The following is a 13,693-nucleotide window of genomic DNA, read 5'->3' as shown; positions in this document are numbered from 1 at the left end:
GGAATGGGACTGGAACAAAATACATACCACCCTCTGGGACTGGCAATAAGGGATGAAGAATAATGGGAATAACTTGAGAGAAGATAAAAAAGGAAGGAGAAGAAAACTGAGAAAGAGATAGAGTGAGACGGAGGCAGGAGTGAATAAAAGGATTACGCAAAAGTGAAGAGGGGGTGAGGGTAGAGTTAGAAGGAAAAAGCTTATTAAAATGTATGCAGATAGACCATATTTAGGGCAGAACAACGTCTGACGGGTCTGCTAGTTTAAATATAAATGAATAAGACATCAATTATAGTAAGAGTTTGTGGTGTATTTTTGTAACATAAACAACGCCAATTAAATTAATAGATAAATAATTACTAATTAAGTTTAATAGAATATTTAATAATGTGTAAGAACCTTCTTTCGTCACTACTCATTAACTGTTGTTACTGAATTCGAACTAAAACTAGTGCCAAAACTCCAAGCTATGCCCCAACGTGTTGTGTTACCTTGACAAAATTCTGTCGTGGTATAATTTGTTATTTGTTTCGTATTTAATGTTGCTAAAATTCGCCCAACGCTGCTTTTGTGGCCCAGCATAGATGTGAAAATGCTGCAGGAGGAAGAAACATTTTAGCAGAGTTTCAAATATGCATAAGCGAAAGGAAATTGCTCGAAACTGTTTATACATAATACATGCATACCAAACGCGCTGCTTATGTAAATCGCTTTCTTCAATTATACGCTGCACAAACTGCACCTCGCCACCTTCACACGCCAACTCCTCTTCATTACCCGTATGGCAATTGTGTGGTGGTGCACGTTTTTCTTCATTTCTTGTGGTAGCATGGAATGGATCAGGCAGTGAAGAATCGTAAAACGGTGGATTACAGAGACAAAAATGAAATTTAACATCGGGTTTTGTAATAAAGAAGTCGCTAAATACTACTTGTTTATCAATCTGTTTAAATATTTCTACTAAATTCTCTAAACTATTCAGCTTAACATTATTTCGCGCATGTTCCAGATTTGAGGCATTCGTTTCAAGTGCATGCATATGCCATGCATTTTTACGCGACGCTAACAGGGAGTAAATGCAGGAAGAGCCACAACCTACAAAATTACCTATTAATTATTAATACTACAAATTATGTGGGTAATTCTATCCGACAGCATGACACTGCTAATACGCGTCCAAAAATATCGAGAGAGGTGTCAAACGACGCGTCTTGACATCAGTATTATTAATCCGAAAGTCGTTCAAAAGATATTAACGAAAAACCGAAATGTGGCCCACGGGTCCCTCCGAAACCGGGGGTGAGATCTGCAGTATTTTTGTGCAGAACAACTTTCTGCATTGGCGGCCTTCGCCGCGCTTATAAAGAATTACCCTGCGTGGGTCCAACACCGGTTTGGAGACCAAAACTATATCCGCGCAAAACACTTATGTTCACAATTTTTTTCGGGTACCTCAACATTACAACAACCACATGACAATCGCCAAATTCAACTGCAAATATCTCCGGACAGAGATAAAATTTTTCTTTTCCGGTTTCGGCGTCTTTTGACACCTCTCTCGATATTTGGACGGGTATTAGCAGTGTCATGCTGTCGTATAGAATTACCATTATGTGCATTTGTATAGCCAACCTATATCGATGCCATTAACCTCCTCAGTAGCTGCAAGTTTTAGTGGTACTAGCAAATCCTCTAGCCATAAAATATAATTTAAGCGTAGCGGCAATGTTGGCACAAGGCTGCCGGGCGCAATATCTACATGCAATTGGAAATATTCCTCTAATAGCATTTTATTGAGCGCACGCAATGTGGCTTCATTGCGATAGTCGATGCGCACCTTTCCAGTGAGCTCCTGTAGTGAACGGGTAAGTATGTAGAAGAGACTCAAGTTTATTCGACATAAATCTTACCAATTTACATACTCTACGGAAATCCTTGTATTTAATCGCAAGCGCTGTATAATCTGGCGGTGTCCGGAAAATATTCCTTGGATGCATAAGACGTTTGTTCCTCATTGTTTGGTTTATAACATGCAGCCACTTTTCTGGGAAATTTGTTTACACAAAATTGTTTTTTTTTTTTTCATGGAGAGCAGCTGCCAGCTTATTTGAAATTTTAGACCATTGTTTACTATATAGTTTGGCAGCTTAAGTAGAGGTTATGTTGCGAATAGAGTGGAAGGCAGTGGACTAGGCAGTCGAATGTCATATAATGAAGGAATGGTGTTCGGAGATTTTTCAAAGTTAAAAAAAAAAAATGATAAAGGCTTTAATATAAATAAAACTATTGTTTTAATAACAACAAAAACGCCATATATATTCTGTAAACATAAATTTGTAAGGATTATCTCACTTTAAAATTTGAATTAAATAATCTAAAGTTTTGTTTTGAAATTGAGTCGAGAACTGTGCGTGTGAATGTGCGAATTTTCACCGATCAGCTGTTAGTTGCGCTACTTGGTAAAATTTACAATGTTTTAGACATAGTGTACCTATACAAGTGTGTTCACTAAGCGATAAACCATTGTAAATTTTACCAAGTAGCGCAACTAACAGCTGATCGGTGAAAATTCGCACATTCACACGCACAGTTCTCGACTCAGTTTCAAAAAAAAACTTTAGATTATTTAACTCAAATTTTAAAGGGAGATAATCATGTATATACAATATATAAGGCGTTTTTGTTGTTATTAAAACAATAGTTTTACTTATATTAAAGCTTTTATCATATTTTTTTTAACCTTGAAAAAACTCCGAACACCATTCCTTCATTATATGACATTCGACTGCCTTCCACTCTATTCGCAACATAACCTCTATTTAAGCTGCCAAACTATATACCCTGCAAAAATCGTGTGACCAAAAACGCACACAAACACACGAATTTTTGACAGGGGTGACGATTTGGAATGAAAAATTCTTCAAATGAAATAGCATGTTGACAAATTTAGCTTTCCCACAATGTATCGTGCTCTCTCGCACCTATTATTTTTATAGGGATAGCAAAATACGTAATTTTTGCGTGCAAAAAAATTCGCCATTTCTAATTCAGCAGAGACAGCAAAACATTTGTTGGTCGAAAATTTTTTCAATTTTGAGAGTTTTAAATGGAATATCTCCGGAAATATTTAAAATTAACAGGGAGTTCTACAGATCACATATATATATATTTTAAAGCTCGCAAACTTATAATTTAAAAGTAATTTGGTGGTAAAGTTTGCAAATTTCTATACAAATTTTATATGTGTATACGTATATATATGTGGCAGCACAGCTTTGTAATGTCACCAATAAAATATATGTATATATATATATATATGTGCATGTTGCTACAAAAGCGCGATTGATTTAATAAAAAACATTTATAATAAGTGAAAACAATGCAAAAATGAAATGTGAAATATACTAAACTGCAATTTAAGTTTATCGTTGCCAATTTATATAGATATGTAAGTGGATTAAGGTTTTGAAAGATGTGTAAATTGTAATTTAAAGTTCTATAGAAATTTGTTAAATTTTCAAACTTTAACAACAAATAACTTTTAAATTATAAGTTTGCGCACTTTATAATATATATATTTGTGATCGGGAGCTCCCTCTTTCATTTGATACCAAGTTTTACCCCGAACTCGGGGGTGCTATTATAAAATTTTCCCAAAGTCTTTAATATGCAATGATTTTTGCTGTTTATTTCGACAAAAATTTTTGATTTGATTTTTGTGCTCATCGAAAGAATTCACAATTATATAGCACCATGCCGCGAATAATGATAAAAGGTGGTGTGTGGAGAAACACTGAGGTAAGCATTTGACGCGACTGGTTACTCTTGGCCGTTTATTAACTAAATTGATAACTTTCAGGATGAAATCCTCAAAGTAGCTGTAATGAAATATGGCAAAAACCAGTGGTCACGTATTGTATCACTGCTGCATCGCAAATCTGCCAAGCAATGTAAGGCACGCTGGTACGAATGGCTTGATCCTAACTTAAAGAAGACAGAATGGTCACGCGAGGAGGATGAAAAGTGTTTGCATTTTGCCTAATTAATGCCAACACAATGGCGTACAATTGCGCCGATTATTTCAGAGGGTTAACTGGCTCCAATTGTTCACACCAAATTGTTAGGTACAGGATTCGCCACGGGTAGGTGAGGTTGGCAATCACAACCCCTTGAATCATTTTGGTCGGCAGGTATGCCGCGGATATATTCTTGGCACTTGTTATTGATGGCTTTTATGATGCCACCAACACAACCTGGACAGACGCCAATGCTCAGTCAACCACCCAAGCCGTGTCAACCCCCAATACCCGGACACGTCCGGACGTCCTGGTTATAATGTATGCTAATACAACCAATAATTTACAAATTTGCTGATGATTATTTTTGTGTTATTTTCTTTAGCAACCACCTGCACCTGTTACTGGTAAATATCAACAGCCGCAACAGTATGATCAAGCCCAACGCCGTTTAGATCCCGATCAGATGCCAAATCCGATAAGCGTTATCATTGAAAATCAAAATAGCGCTGGTGGTGCTTTTATTACTAATGCTCAGGGTTTATTACCACCATTGGTGACCACAAAATATGTGGAAGAAGATCAGGGTAACTCCTCGCCACGTTACGTTAGGTATCGATAATCGAAATTAATGTTTTGTTTGGCAATTACATTGATCTTTCTTCTTTGCAGGTCGTCTTTGTATTGCATACATGCAACAGCTGATTTATTAAAAACAACAGCTTTGTCCATTACACATACCGCCTCACCAATGGCACGAACGGTTGAGGGTGAATATGAGCCACCCATTGTAAATTTTGGTGAATTGGGTGCAATTAGATCTAATCGTTGCAAGGCTCAATAGCAACTTGTAGATGCTGGTCGTCGTTTCCAATGTCTAATGTGTAAATTAACAAAAGATGGTAAAAAAAATCTTTCACTTTTACTTGTGTTCATTGAACCATATTTTTTCTCAACAGTGCCAACTGCATATTTCCAACATTTGGGCCATACCGGACAGCGTGTCGATAAATATGAACGTCCTGAACTTGTATTGGGTACATGAGTATTTGTGTAAAAAATGCTTGGGTACCGATAGCTCTCATGGTAAACCTCAACTCATATCCACATCAATGCCTCGCATTCAATTGGGTTCACGTAGTATGGACAAGCATATTGTTGATTCCAGTGGTAAGGCCACAATTTCAAATGATGGGGCAACCATTATGAAACTATTGGATATTGTGAATCCAGCCGTAAAACTCTAGTAGACATCGCCAAATTTCAAAATGCTGAGGTAAGTTTTTTGTTATATTAGAATGTGTAGAATAAAAATGTTTCTCTTATCAGGTCGACGATGGCACCACTTCAGTAGTACTTTAAGCAGGTAAAATCTTAAAACAAGTTAAACCATATGTTGAGGAAGGCGTGCATGCACGTATCATCATTAAAGCTATACGTAAAGCATTATAATTATGCATGACCAAAATATGACATGGCTGTACATGTGGAAGCGCCAATCAAAGGAACAACAAAGTGCTTTATTGGAAAAATGCTCTGCCACAGCAATGTCCTCCAATGTCCAAGAGTATCAGAAAATTGTTAATGCTGAATGGCGTCTCCTGTACAATAAAATAGGTAAGTAAGGCGCCAATGTTGTGTTTTCTAAACTACCAATTGGTGATGTTGGTACACAGTATTTTGCAGATCGTGAAATGTTCTGTTAGTGTACCAGAAGAAGATTTGAAACGTACAATGAAAGCTTGTGGTGGAGCTGTTATGACTACAGCTAATGATATTAATTCAAGTGTTTTGGGTCAATGTGATTACTTTGCAGAACGTCAAGTTGGTGGTGAACATTTCAACATTTTCCAAGGTTTGATAGTGGGTTTGACATTAACTTCATTTTTATAGTTTATAATTATTTAAAGGTTGCGTTAATGCTAGAACATATATGTACATTGATTTTACGTGGCGGTGCCGAACAATTTTTGAAAGAAACGGAGCTTCGTTACATGATGCTATAATGATTGTGCGGCGTACAATTAAACATGATTCTGTTGTTGCTGGTAAGTCAAAATACAAATTGAAAAAAATTTCTAATCTTAAATTGTTAAGTAAAATTATGAAAAGATTGTGTCCCACTCCGGAAGAAAAAACTATAAAATTTGTGTCAGTGAAATGATAATTATTGCTTTTGGTTGTTATTTTGAGGCATCGTCATCGAATTCCTTCTGATCGTATATGCCGGTTCTTTTGCATTCTTTTACATGCATAAAGTGCCGTTTAAGCCTATTTTACCCTCTCCTCCACGTTGAGCTTCCATGACAGCTTACTGTTTAGGATCATTCCTAGATATTTTGTGCAAGGTTTCCCCGTAGGGTCGCCCCTCCTAACTTAGGCCTGGTCCAATTAGGGACCTTGTACCTCTTTGTAAACAAGACCATATGCAACGTCATCTGCGTAAACCGTAAGTTTTTCTGGTCCCTCGTAGAATTCCCTAAGCAGTTGGTTAATGACCAGCGTCCACAGCAGAGGTGATAGCACCCGGAGTGCCCCTGTCCACTAATTTCGTGGCCGCGTACAATCCCCATTGCGATGTAATCTTACTGCAGTTTAACATGCAGTCGATCCATCTGGGTAAGGCTGGATGTACTTTAACGTAATTAAGACCATCAATAATCGCCTATTTAGAAAGCCCCGGCAATGCTTAAGAAGACTTCTAGAGCATATTCCTTATATTCCAGGGCTTTTTCTATGCTTGTTACCACCCTATGCAATGCGCTGTCTACTGACTTGCCTTTGGTGTACGCCTGTTGTGTTGTGGAGAGCAGCTTTTCATCCACGTTGGACTTTATGTACACATCTATCAGCCTCTCAAAGGTTTTGAGCAGAAATTATGGGTCTATAATATTTGGGATACACGTGACCGATCTTCCCCGCCTTTGGTAGGAAAGCTACACGAGCAGTTCTCCAAGAGTGCGGTACATGATTCAGTTTATGCACCCATCGAATATTATTTTAAGCCATCCCACGACCGCCCTACTTGAAACTTGTAGCATGGCCGGACATGTACCATCTGAGCCCGGCGATTTCACCACCACTACGAGGTCCTCAGTAGTGTAATTAGGCAGCATATATGAATGCAGCTGTTTCCTTACCATTACTACAGCTCGCACCCGTCCTTCCGTTTGCGCATAGTAAACGCCAAATCCGCGCGCGCTAAGTCCAGGACCCTTTCCTCCCGATGGAAGCCACGGCTCCTGGATCAGCGCGTTAGGAGGAGGGGTTCGCTCGACGCCACTTTACTATGTTGGAGGTTTATCTGTATGACTCGCAGTACCAATGGGCTGCTTGTCCCCCTCCAGCACCTTCATCGTGACGTCGTCGTCCTCCTCTAGCCCTTTTGGCTTAGAGTGTTCGAAGCCCCCTTCAGCCTCTTGTACCTGTTGTGCCGGGTGTTCCTCTATGCGACTCACAGCACCATCTGGCTGTTGGTCCCCTTCTAACACATTCGGGGTGACGTGGGCTACCTCCACCTGTCTTGTTTCCCTTAGGCTTTTGAGGTCCTTTTCGACGTCCACCGTGTTAGGACTTTAATACCCGCGACTTCTTTTCCTGAGTCGCATATACATTTTGCCTGTACCTAAGGACATTTTTCCAAGCTGCGCGTACAATATATCCTCCGCCTGCTTGTTTATTTGGAAGATGTATAACTAACCTTCGTCCGTAGGCCGAGATACAGTAAGGACCTTCGAATCCTGTGTCGGTATGTTCGGATTCTGATTTTGCAAAAGTCGCAGTGTATCCTCCGACTTCATCACGCATGGTATCCATACCTTAACTTTTATTACCTTGGGGATTTGCGCTTTATCCACCATCTCAAAACGAGCGTTCGTGCCCTGCCTTTGGAGGTTTGTAACCACTTCCTCCAGCCATCGCAAGCTCGCGATGTTGTCGCACGCTATCATCTTCATACCATTATACCATCCCCCGAATCAAAGGTTGGAAGGAGCTTACTTGGTTATTCCCGCATCATCTTAACTTACTTACTTAATTGGCGCTTAACCGTCTAAACGGCTATGGCCGTCCAACAAGGCGCGCCAGTCGCCCTTCGCTCCGCCAACCGGCGCCAATTGGTCACACCAAGGGAGTTTAAATCGTTTTCCACCTGGTCCTTCCAACGGAGTGGGGGCCGCCCTCTACCTCTGCTTCCATAGGCGGGTTCCGATAGAAACACTTTCTTGGCCGGAGCATCATCTTTTATTCGCATAACATGGCCTAGCCAGCGCAGCCGCTGCGTTTTAATTCGCTGGACTATGTTGATGTCTGCGTATAGCTCGTACAGCTCATCATTAAATTTTCTTCGGTACTCGCCATCGCCAATGCGTAGAGGTCCATAAATCTTTCGAAGAACTTTTCTCTCGAACACTCCCAAAGCCGCTTCATCTGCTGTTGTCATGGTCCATGCTTCTGCCCCATATAGCAGGACGGGTACGATAAGTGACTTGTAGAGTATGATTTTCGTTCGCCGAGAGAGGACTTTACTTTTCAATTGCCTACCTAGTCCAAAGTAGCATTTATTGGCAAGATTTATTCTTCGCTGGATTTCAGTGCTGATGTTGTTGCTAGTGTTGATGCTGGTTCCCAAATAAACGCAGTCTTTTACTATTTCGAAATTATGGCTGCCAACAGTAGCGTGGTTGCCAAGGCGCATATGCGCTGACTCTTTGCTCGATGACAGCAGGTACTTCGTTTTGTCCTCATTCACCATCAAACCCATCTTTACCGCTTCTTTTTCCAGCTTGGAGTAAGCAGAACTAACAGCGCGGGTGTTTAGGCCGATGATATCAATGTCATCAGCATATGCCAGTAATTGCACGCTTTTATAGTATATTGTTCCAGTGCAGTTAAGTTCTGCAGCTAATATAATTTTCTCCAGCATCAAATTAAAGAAATCGCACGATAGGGGGTCACCCTGTCTGAAACCTCGTTTAGTTTCGAACGGCTCGGAGAGGTCCTTCCCAATTCTGACTGAGCTGATGGTGTTGCTCAACGTCATTTTGCATAGCCGTATAAGTTTTGCGGGGAAACCAAATTCAGACATAGCGGCATATAGGCAGCTCCTTTTCGTGCCGTCGAAGGCGGCTTTAAAGTCGACGAAGAGGTGATGTGTGTCGATTCTCTTTTCACGGGGCTTTTCCAAGATTTGGCGCAATGTGAAAATCTGGTCGATGGTAGATTTACCAGGTCTGAAGCCGCACTGATAAGGTCCAATCAGCCGGTTTACGGTGGGCTTCAATCTTTCGCACAATACACTTGAAAGGACCTTATATGCGATATTAAGAAGGCTGATTCCACGATAGTTGGTGCATTTTGCAGTATCCCCCTTCTTGTGGACTGGGCAAAGAACACTTAGATTCCAACCGTCGGGCATGCTTTCGTCCGCCCATATTTTGCTAAGAAGCTGCTGCATGCGCCTTACCAACTCCTCGCCGCCGAACTTGAATAGCTCCGCAGGCAATCCATCAGCGCCCACGGCCTTGTTGTTTTTCAATCTGGTTATTGCTATTCTAACTTCGTCATAATCGGGCGGGGGGACATATATTCCATCATCATCGATTGCGGGATCGGGTTCTTCATCTCTGCGCGGTGAATTGCTGCCTCCATTTAGGAGAGCAGAGAAGTGTTCCCTCCATAATCTAAGCACTCTCTGGACATCAGTTACAAGGTCGCCGTTTTCATTCCCACAATTTTCACCAGGACAAAGCCGCTGAGACTTCGCTATACTTTAACATACAATACGTTACCCCATTTTAGCACAACTATCATTTTTTGATTTTATTAAATTTTATAAAATGTTTCTTCCTCTACAGTTCTATTTCGGTATGGGATGGTAAATATGGCTTTCGCATTTTCTCCATCAATAACTGTGAAAAGGTGGAAGAAATCTATGCATGTAAATCTCACATATTATCTTGGTCGAGCGTTTCTTCAATAGCTCTCTAGTGGTGATGGTGACAGCAGAGAAACCCAACTGTTTACAAATGTTACACTTCAAAAAGAATCAAAATATCTGCCATTGCGTCTACGGCTCAAATACCCACAGTATATGAATGAATCGATTGCACCTAATTGTCTGCCTAACGGATAGTATACATATTCATCAAATCGAAAATATTGCACCAAACGAACTGGGACTGAATACTGAAACAGTACACATATTCAAAATCGATGAGGAGGCTGTGATGATGGTATAGGGTGAGTTGTTGAATAACATACGAAAACCACTTTAACCCATCTATATATTTGCATTACAGCTAAAGCGTTACAAACAGCAAAAATTGCTGGCGCCAAGCAATTGGAAAAGGCAGTGAAGCTTTTATCACACCGTACGGATGGTGTAAAGTTAGAAACTGCTGTTGTAACAGCTGCCACCGACACAACGGTCATCTCTACTTCGCCGAGTAGCGGCTCGTCCGACTATCTATCGAAGACAGTATAATCATATCTTTTGCCAACACAGGTTAGCGATGTGCATGCACAGGAAATGATTTCAATTGGAAAACAAAAATCAATTAAGAGAGTTGATTTATTATTAAAGTATTTACTTTTCTTTATATCAACAGTATTAATTTAAGTTGCAATATCACGTACATATATAATAAGGGATGTGATACGATTGCTGTCGGAATTAGATTTGAAACCAATCAATACTCCTTCTATGGGTTGTAGAATTATTGTTTGAATAATTAGATTTACAACAATAATAAGTCTGACTTAATTACAAGTCGTACATTTTTAAGTTCATCAATTATGACAGCAATCGGATTCCACGACACCTTTGAATATTATTGATCTGAAAAAAGAGTAAACCTAATCTGAATTTCTACTAAGCTTTAAGTTGTAGATTATTCAAATAATTGGAGTTTTTTCTAAAGCTTAAAATTATTTTCTGCTCGCTTAGAAAAGATTTCAATTGGAAAGCAAAAACCAATTAAGAGAGTTTATGTTATTATTAAAATACTTACTTTTCTTTAAATCAATTGTATTAATTTAAGTTGCAATATCACGTACATATAAAATAAGGGATGTGATACGATTGCTGACGGAACTAGATTTGAAACCAATCAATACTCCTGCTATGGGTTGCAGAATTATTGCTTGAATGATTAGATTTAGAACAATAATAAGTCTGACTCAATTACTAGTCGTACATTTTTAAGTTCATCAATTACGACAGCAATCGGCGTCCACGACACCTTTGAATATTCTTGATCTCAAAAAAAAGAGTAAATCTAATCTGAATTTCTAATTAGCTTTTAGTTGTAGATTTAAATTGATTCAAATAATTGGAGTTTTTTCTAAAGCTCAAAATTATTTTCTGTTCGCTTGGAAAAGATTTCAATTGGAAAACAAAAACCAATAAGGCGAGTTTGTTTACTATTAAAATAATTACTTTTCTTTATATCAACTGTATTAATTTAAGTTGCAATTTCATGTGCATATATAATAAGGGATGTCGTAATACGATTGCTGTCGGAATTAGATTTGAAACCAATCAATACTCCTGCTATGGGTTGCAGAATTATTGCTTGAATGATTAGATAGAACAATAATAAGTCTGACTCAATTACTAGTCGTACATTTTTAAATTCATCAATTACGACAGCAATCGGATTCTACGACACCTTTGAATATTCATGATCTGAAAAAAGAGTAAACCTAATCTGAATTTCTACAAAGCTTTAAGTTGTAGATTATTCAAATAATTGGAGTTTTTTCTAAAGCTTAATATTATTTTTTTGCTCGCTTAGAAGAGATTGGAAAACAAAAACCAATTAAACGAGTTTATTTATTATTAAAGTTCTTCTGTTTTATATGAACTGGATTAATATAAGTTCCAATTTCATGTACATATATAATAATATTGAAAATAATAAATATTGAAAATTCAATTTTTTTGGTTCATATTTTATTCATATGGCTGCTCCAGGTAAAGTAAATCTGCAGGTAAAATTCACGTTATATGGCGGTTATATAAATGGTAAAACCGCAGTAAAATTGATTGTCAAATGGCTCAAAAATGTAGAGTGAAATGACGGAAAAATGACCGCCATTTGACGAGCATTGTGACGTGTGTGAGTAGCACAGTGTTATGCCCACATCCTATAAGTGGGAGCGGAATGCACGATCACATTAATAGGAACGAAACGGAAAATTTGGTCACAAAAGTTAATCACGCCCATGCAAACGTGACTATGAATATAACCGCTGCAGAAAGTCACAATGACCGTAAAATGACTAGTAAAATGACGTGGAGCGTTTTTGCAGGGTAAGAGTACTTCATGCTAAGTTGCATTTGATAGTTTAATAAAACTTTGTACTATTTACAGATGTAATAGTTGCATATATTTCCGCGGAAATAAGAATACTGGAAGATTTGTAGCCTGCAACAATGCGGAAACATACGGAAAGCAAAATTTATAATATATAAATTAAATTAGAGTCAAAATATAAAGCGCCACACGTATAACATGGAAAAATTCCACTTCTAAGGCTGTTTACACAAATGCATAAAGGCAAAATTATATAAACGCTTTGGTCGCTTCAAAGCAAAGATAACGTACGGCGTTTCATTGTTTTTCGTTTGGCGTTGTCAAAGCGTAGGCACGCAACCAAAGCATTTATGTAAATTTTTCGATGAATTAATGAATGCAACACAACCAAAGCGTCTGTGTAAATCCGCCTTAAACCATCAAGTCCTGAGCATACAAGGGCTAGAGCGATTTCAATGAAATTTTCAGTGGCCATATAAATTGGTCCAATTAAGAATAAAAAAGCAAAAAAAAATTGCGGTCCTAACCCATTGGAGTGGTGGAGCACGTTGCGTACACGCAACGTTAGGCCTTAATGATATACAAATTTTTAATTTTAAGTTCATTTTATTTAAAATAAATTTATTTCGTATGTGTGAAAATTCAAAAGCAGTAAATAAAATTATGTTGAAAGTAAATAAAATATGTTATAATAATTTGGGAAAAATTTAAACAACGTGACAACACGACAGCTGTTTCGATTAAACCTTGTAAATATCTTCACAGCCTTTTCTCCCGGGAGTGGGATTTGAATCCGCACTCCTACGATGGTTGAATTGTTACAAACGCATTCAGCTACGGCTTGGGATAAAGTTTACAACAACTAAAGTATGACGTGCCTGAATGCGTTTGTAACACTTCAACTCGGGAGAAAAAGCTTTGAAGAGATTTACAAGGTATAATCGAAACAGCTGTCACCTTGTCCGTCCTGATGTACCGTTGTTTAAATTTTTCCCAAATTATTATATAAAAATTATAAAGTAAAAATTGCTTCAAATAAATGTTTTCATACATTTAAAAGCAATGAGGTCAGTCCCGCTTAATTCATAAAAATATGTTTTAATTATGATATTTCTCAAAATAATTTTGATGTAGCCCGATTTCACATATATTGCATACATATTTGGTTTGATTTGCGCAAGATCGACAGCGTAAACGCTTTTCTGTAAAAACAGGTAGGTGAACCAAGCGAGGTTTTTTTGGAGCAGTGCTGTCAGCTTGTTTGCGTTTAAGCTTCCTTAGAGAAGCTTCAAACAAAGTTCCGGCAACAAAAACTCGAAACTCTAGCTGTCCCATAATAGGAGCGTTTTCCAGTTTATT

The 13,693-nt window shown here is 38.4% G+C and overlaps 1 protein-coding gene and 1 long non-coding RNA gene across 5 annotated transcripts; one reads left to right on the top strand and one right to left on the bottom strand.

Annotated features, from left to right (window-relative positions):
* Window positions 1-289: 289 nt before the first annotated feature.
* LOC137246344 (U6 small nuclear RNA (adenine-(43)-N(6))-methyltransferase) lies at window positions 290-2,511 on the bottom strand. Of its 2 annotated transcripts, XM_067777453.1 has the most exons (5): window positions 2,483-2,507; window positions 1,911-2,121; window positions 1,633-1,852; window positions 687-1,095; window positions 290-595 (listed from the first exon to the last, which is right to left on the bottom strand). In XM_067777453.1, the coding sequence occupies exons 2-5, from the start codon at window positions 2,013-2,015 to the stop codon at window positions 412-414; spliced, it is 918 nt and encodes a 305-aa protein (XP_067633554.1). In that variant the 5' UTR covers window positions 2,016-2,121; window positions 2,483-2,507; the 3' UTR covers window positions 290-411. The 2 variants fall into 2 exon arrangements, with proteins under 2 accessions (XP_067633554.1, XP_067633553.1); XM_067777452.1 differs by having other exon boundaries at window positions 290-1,095; window positions 2,483-2,511.
* Window positions 2,512-2,844: 333 nt separating this feature from the next.
* LOC137243623 (uncharacterized) lies at window positions 2,845-11,923 on the top strand. 3 transcript variants are annotated; one of them, XR_010950570.1, is made up of 10 exons: window positions 2,845-3,798; window positions 3,860-4,337; window positions 4,402-4,628; window positions 4,689-4,900; window positions 4,976-5,292; window positions 5,346-5,633; window positions 5,693-5,871; window positions 5,927-6,064; window positions 9,872-10,256; window positions 10,316-11,923. It is a non-coding gene; the product is annotated as an uncharacterized lncRNA (long non-coding RNA). The 3 variants fall into 3 exon arrangements; XR_010950569.1 differs by having other exon boundaries at window positions 4,689-4,918; window positions 9,872-10,249; XR_010950568.1 differs by having other exon boundaries at window positions 4,689-4,918.
* The last annotated feature ends 1,770 nt before the right edge of the window (window positions 11,924-13,693 follow it).

Source organism: Eurosta solidaginis, chromosome 3, assembly GCF_040869045.1.
Source record: "Eurosta solidaginis isolate ZX-2024a chromosome 3, ASM4086904v1, whole genome shotgun sequence".
NCBI lineage: Eukaryota > Metazoa > Arthropoda > Insecta > Diptera > Tephritidae > Eurosta > Eurosta solidaginis.
This window is presented reverse-complemented; position numbering and strand designations above follow the sequence as displayed.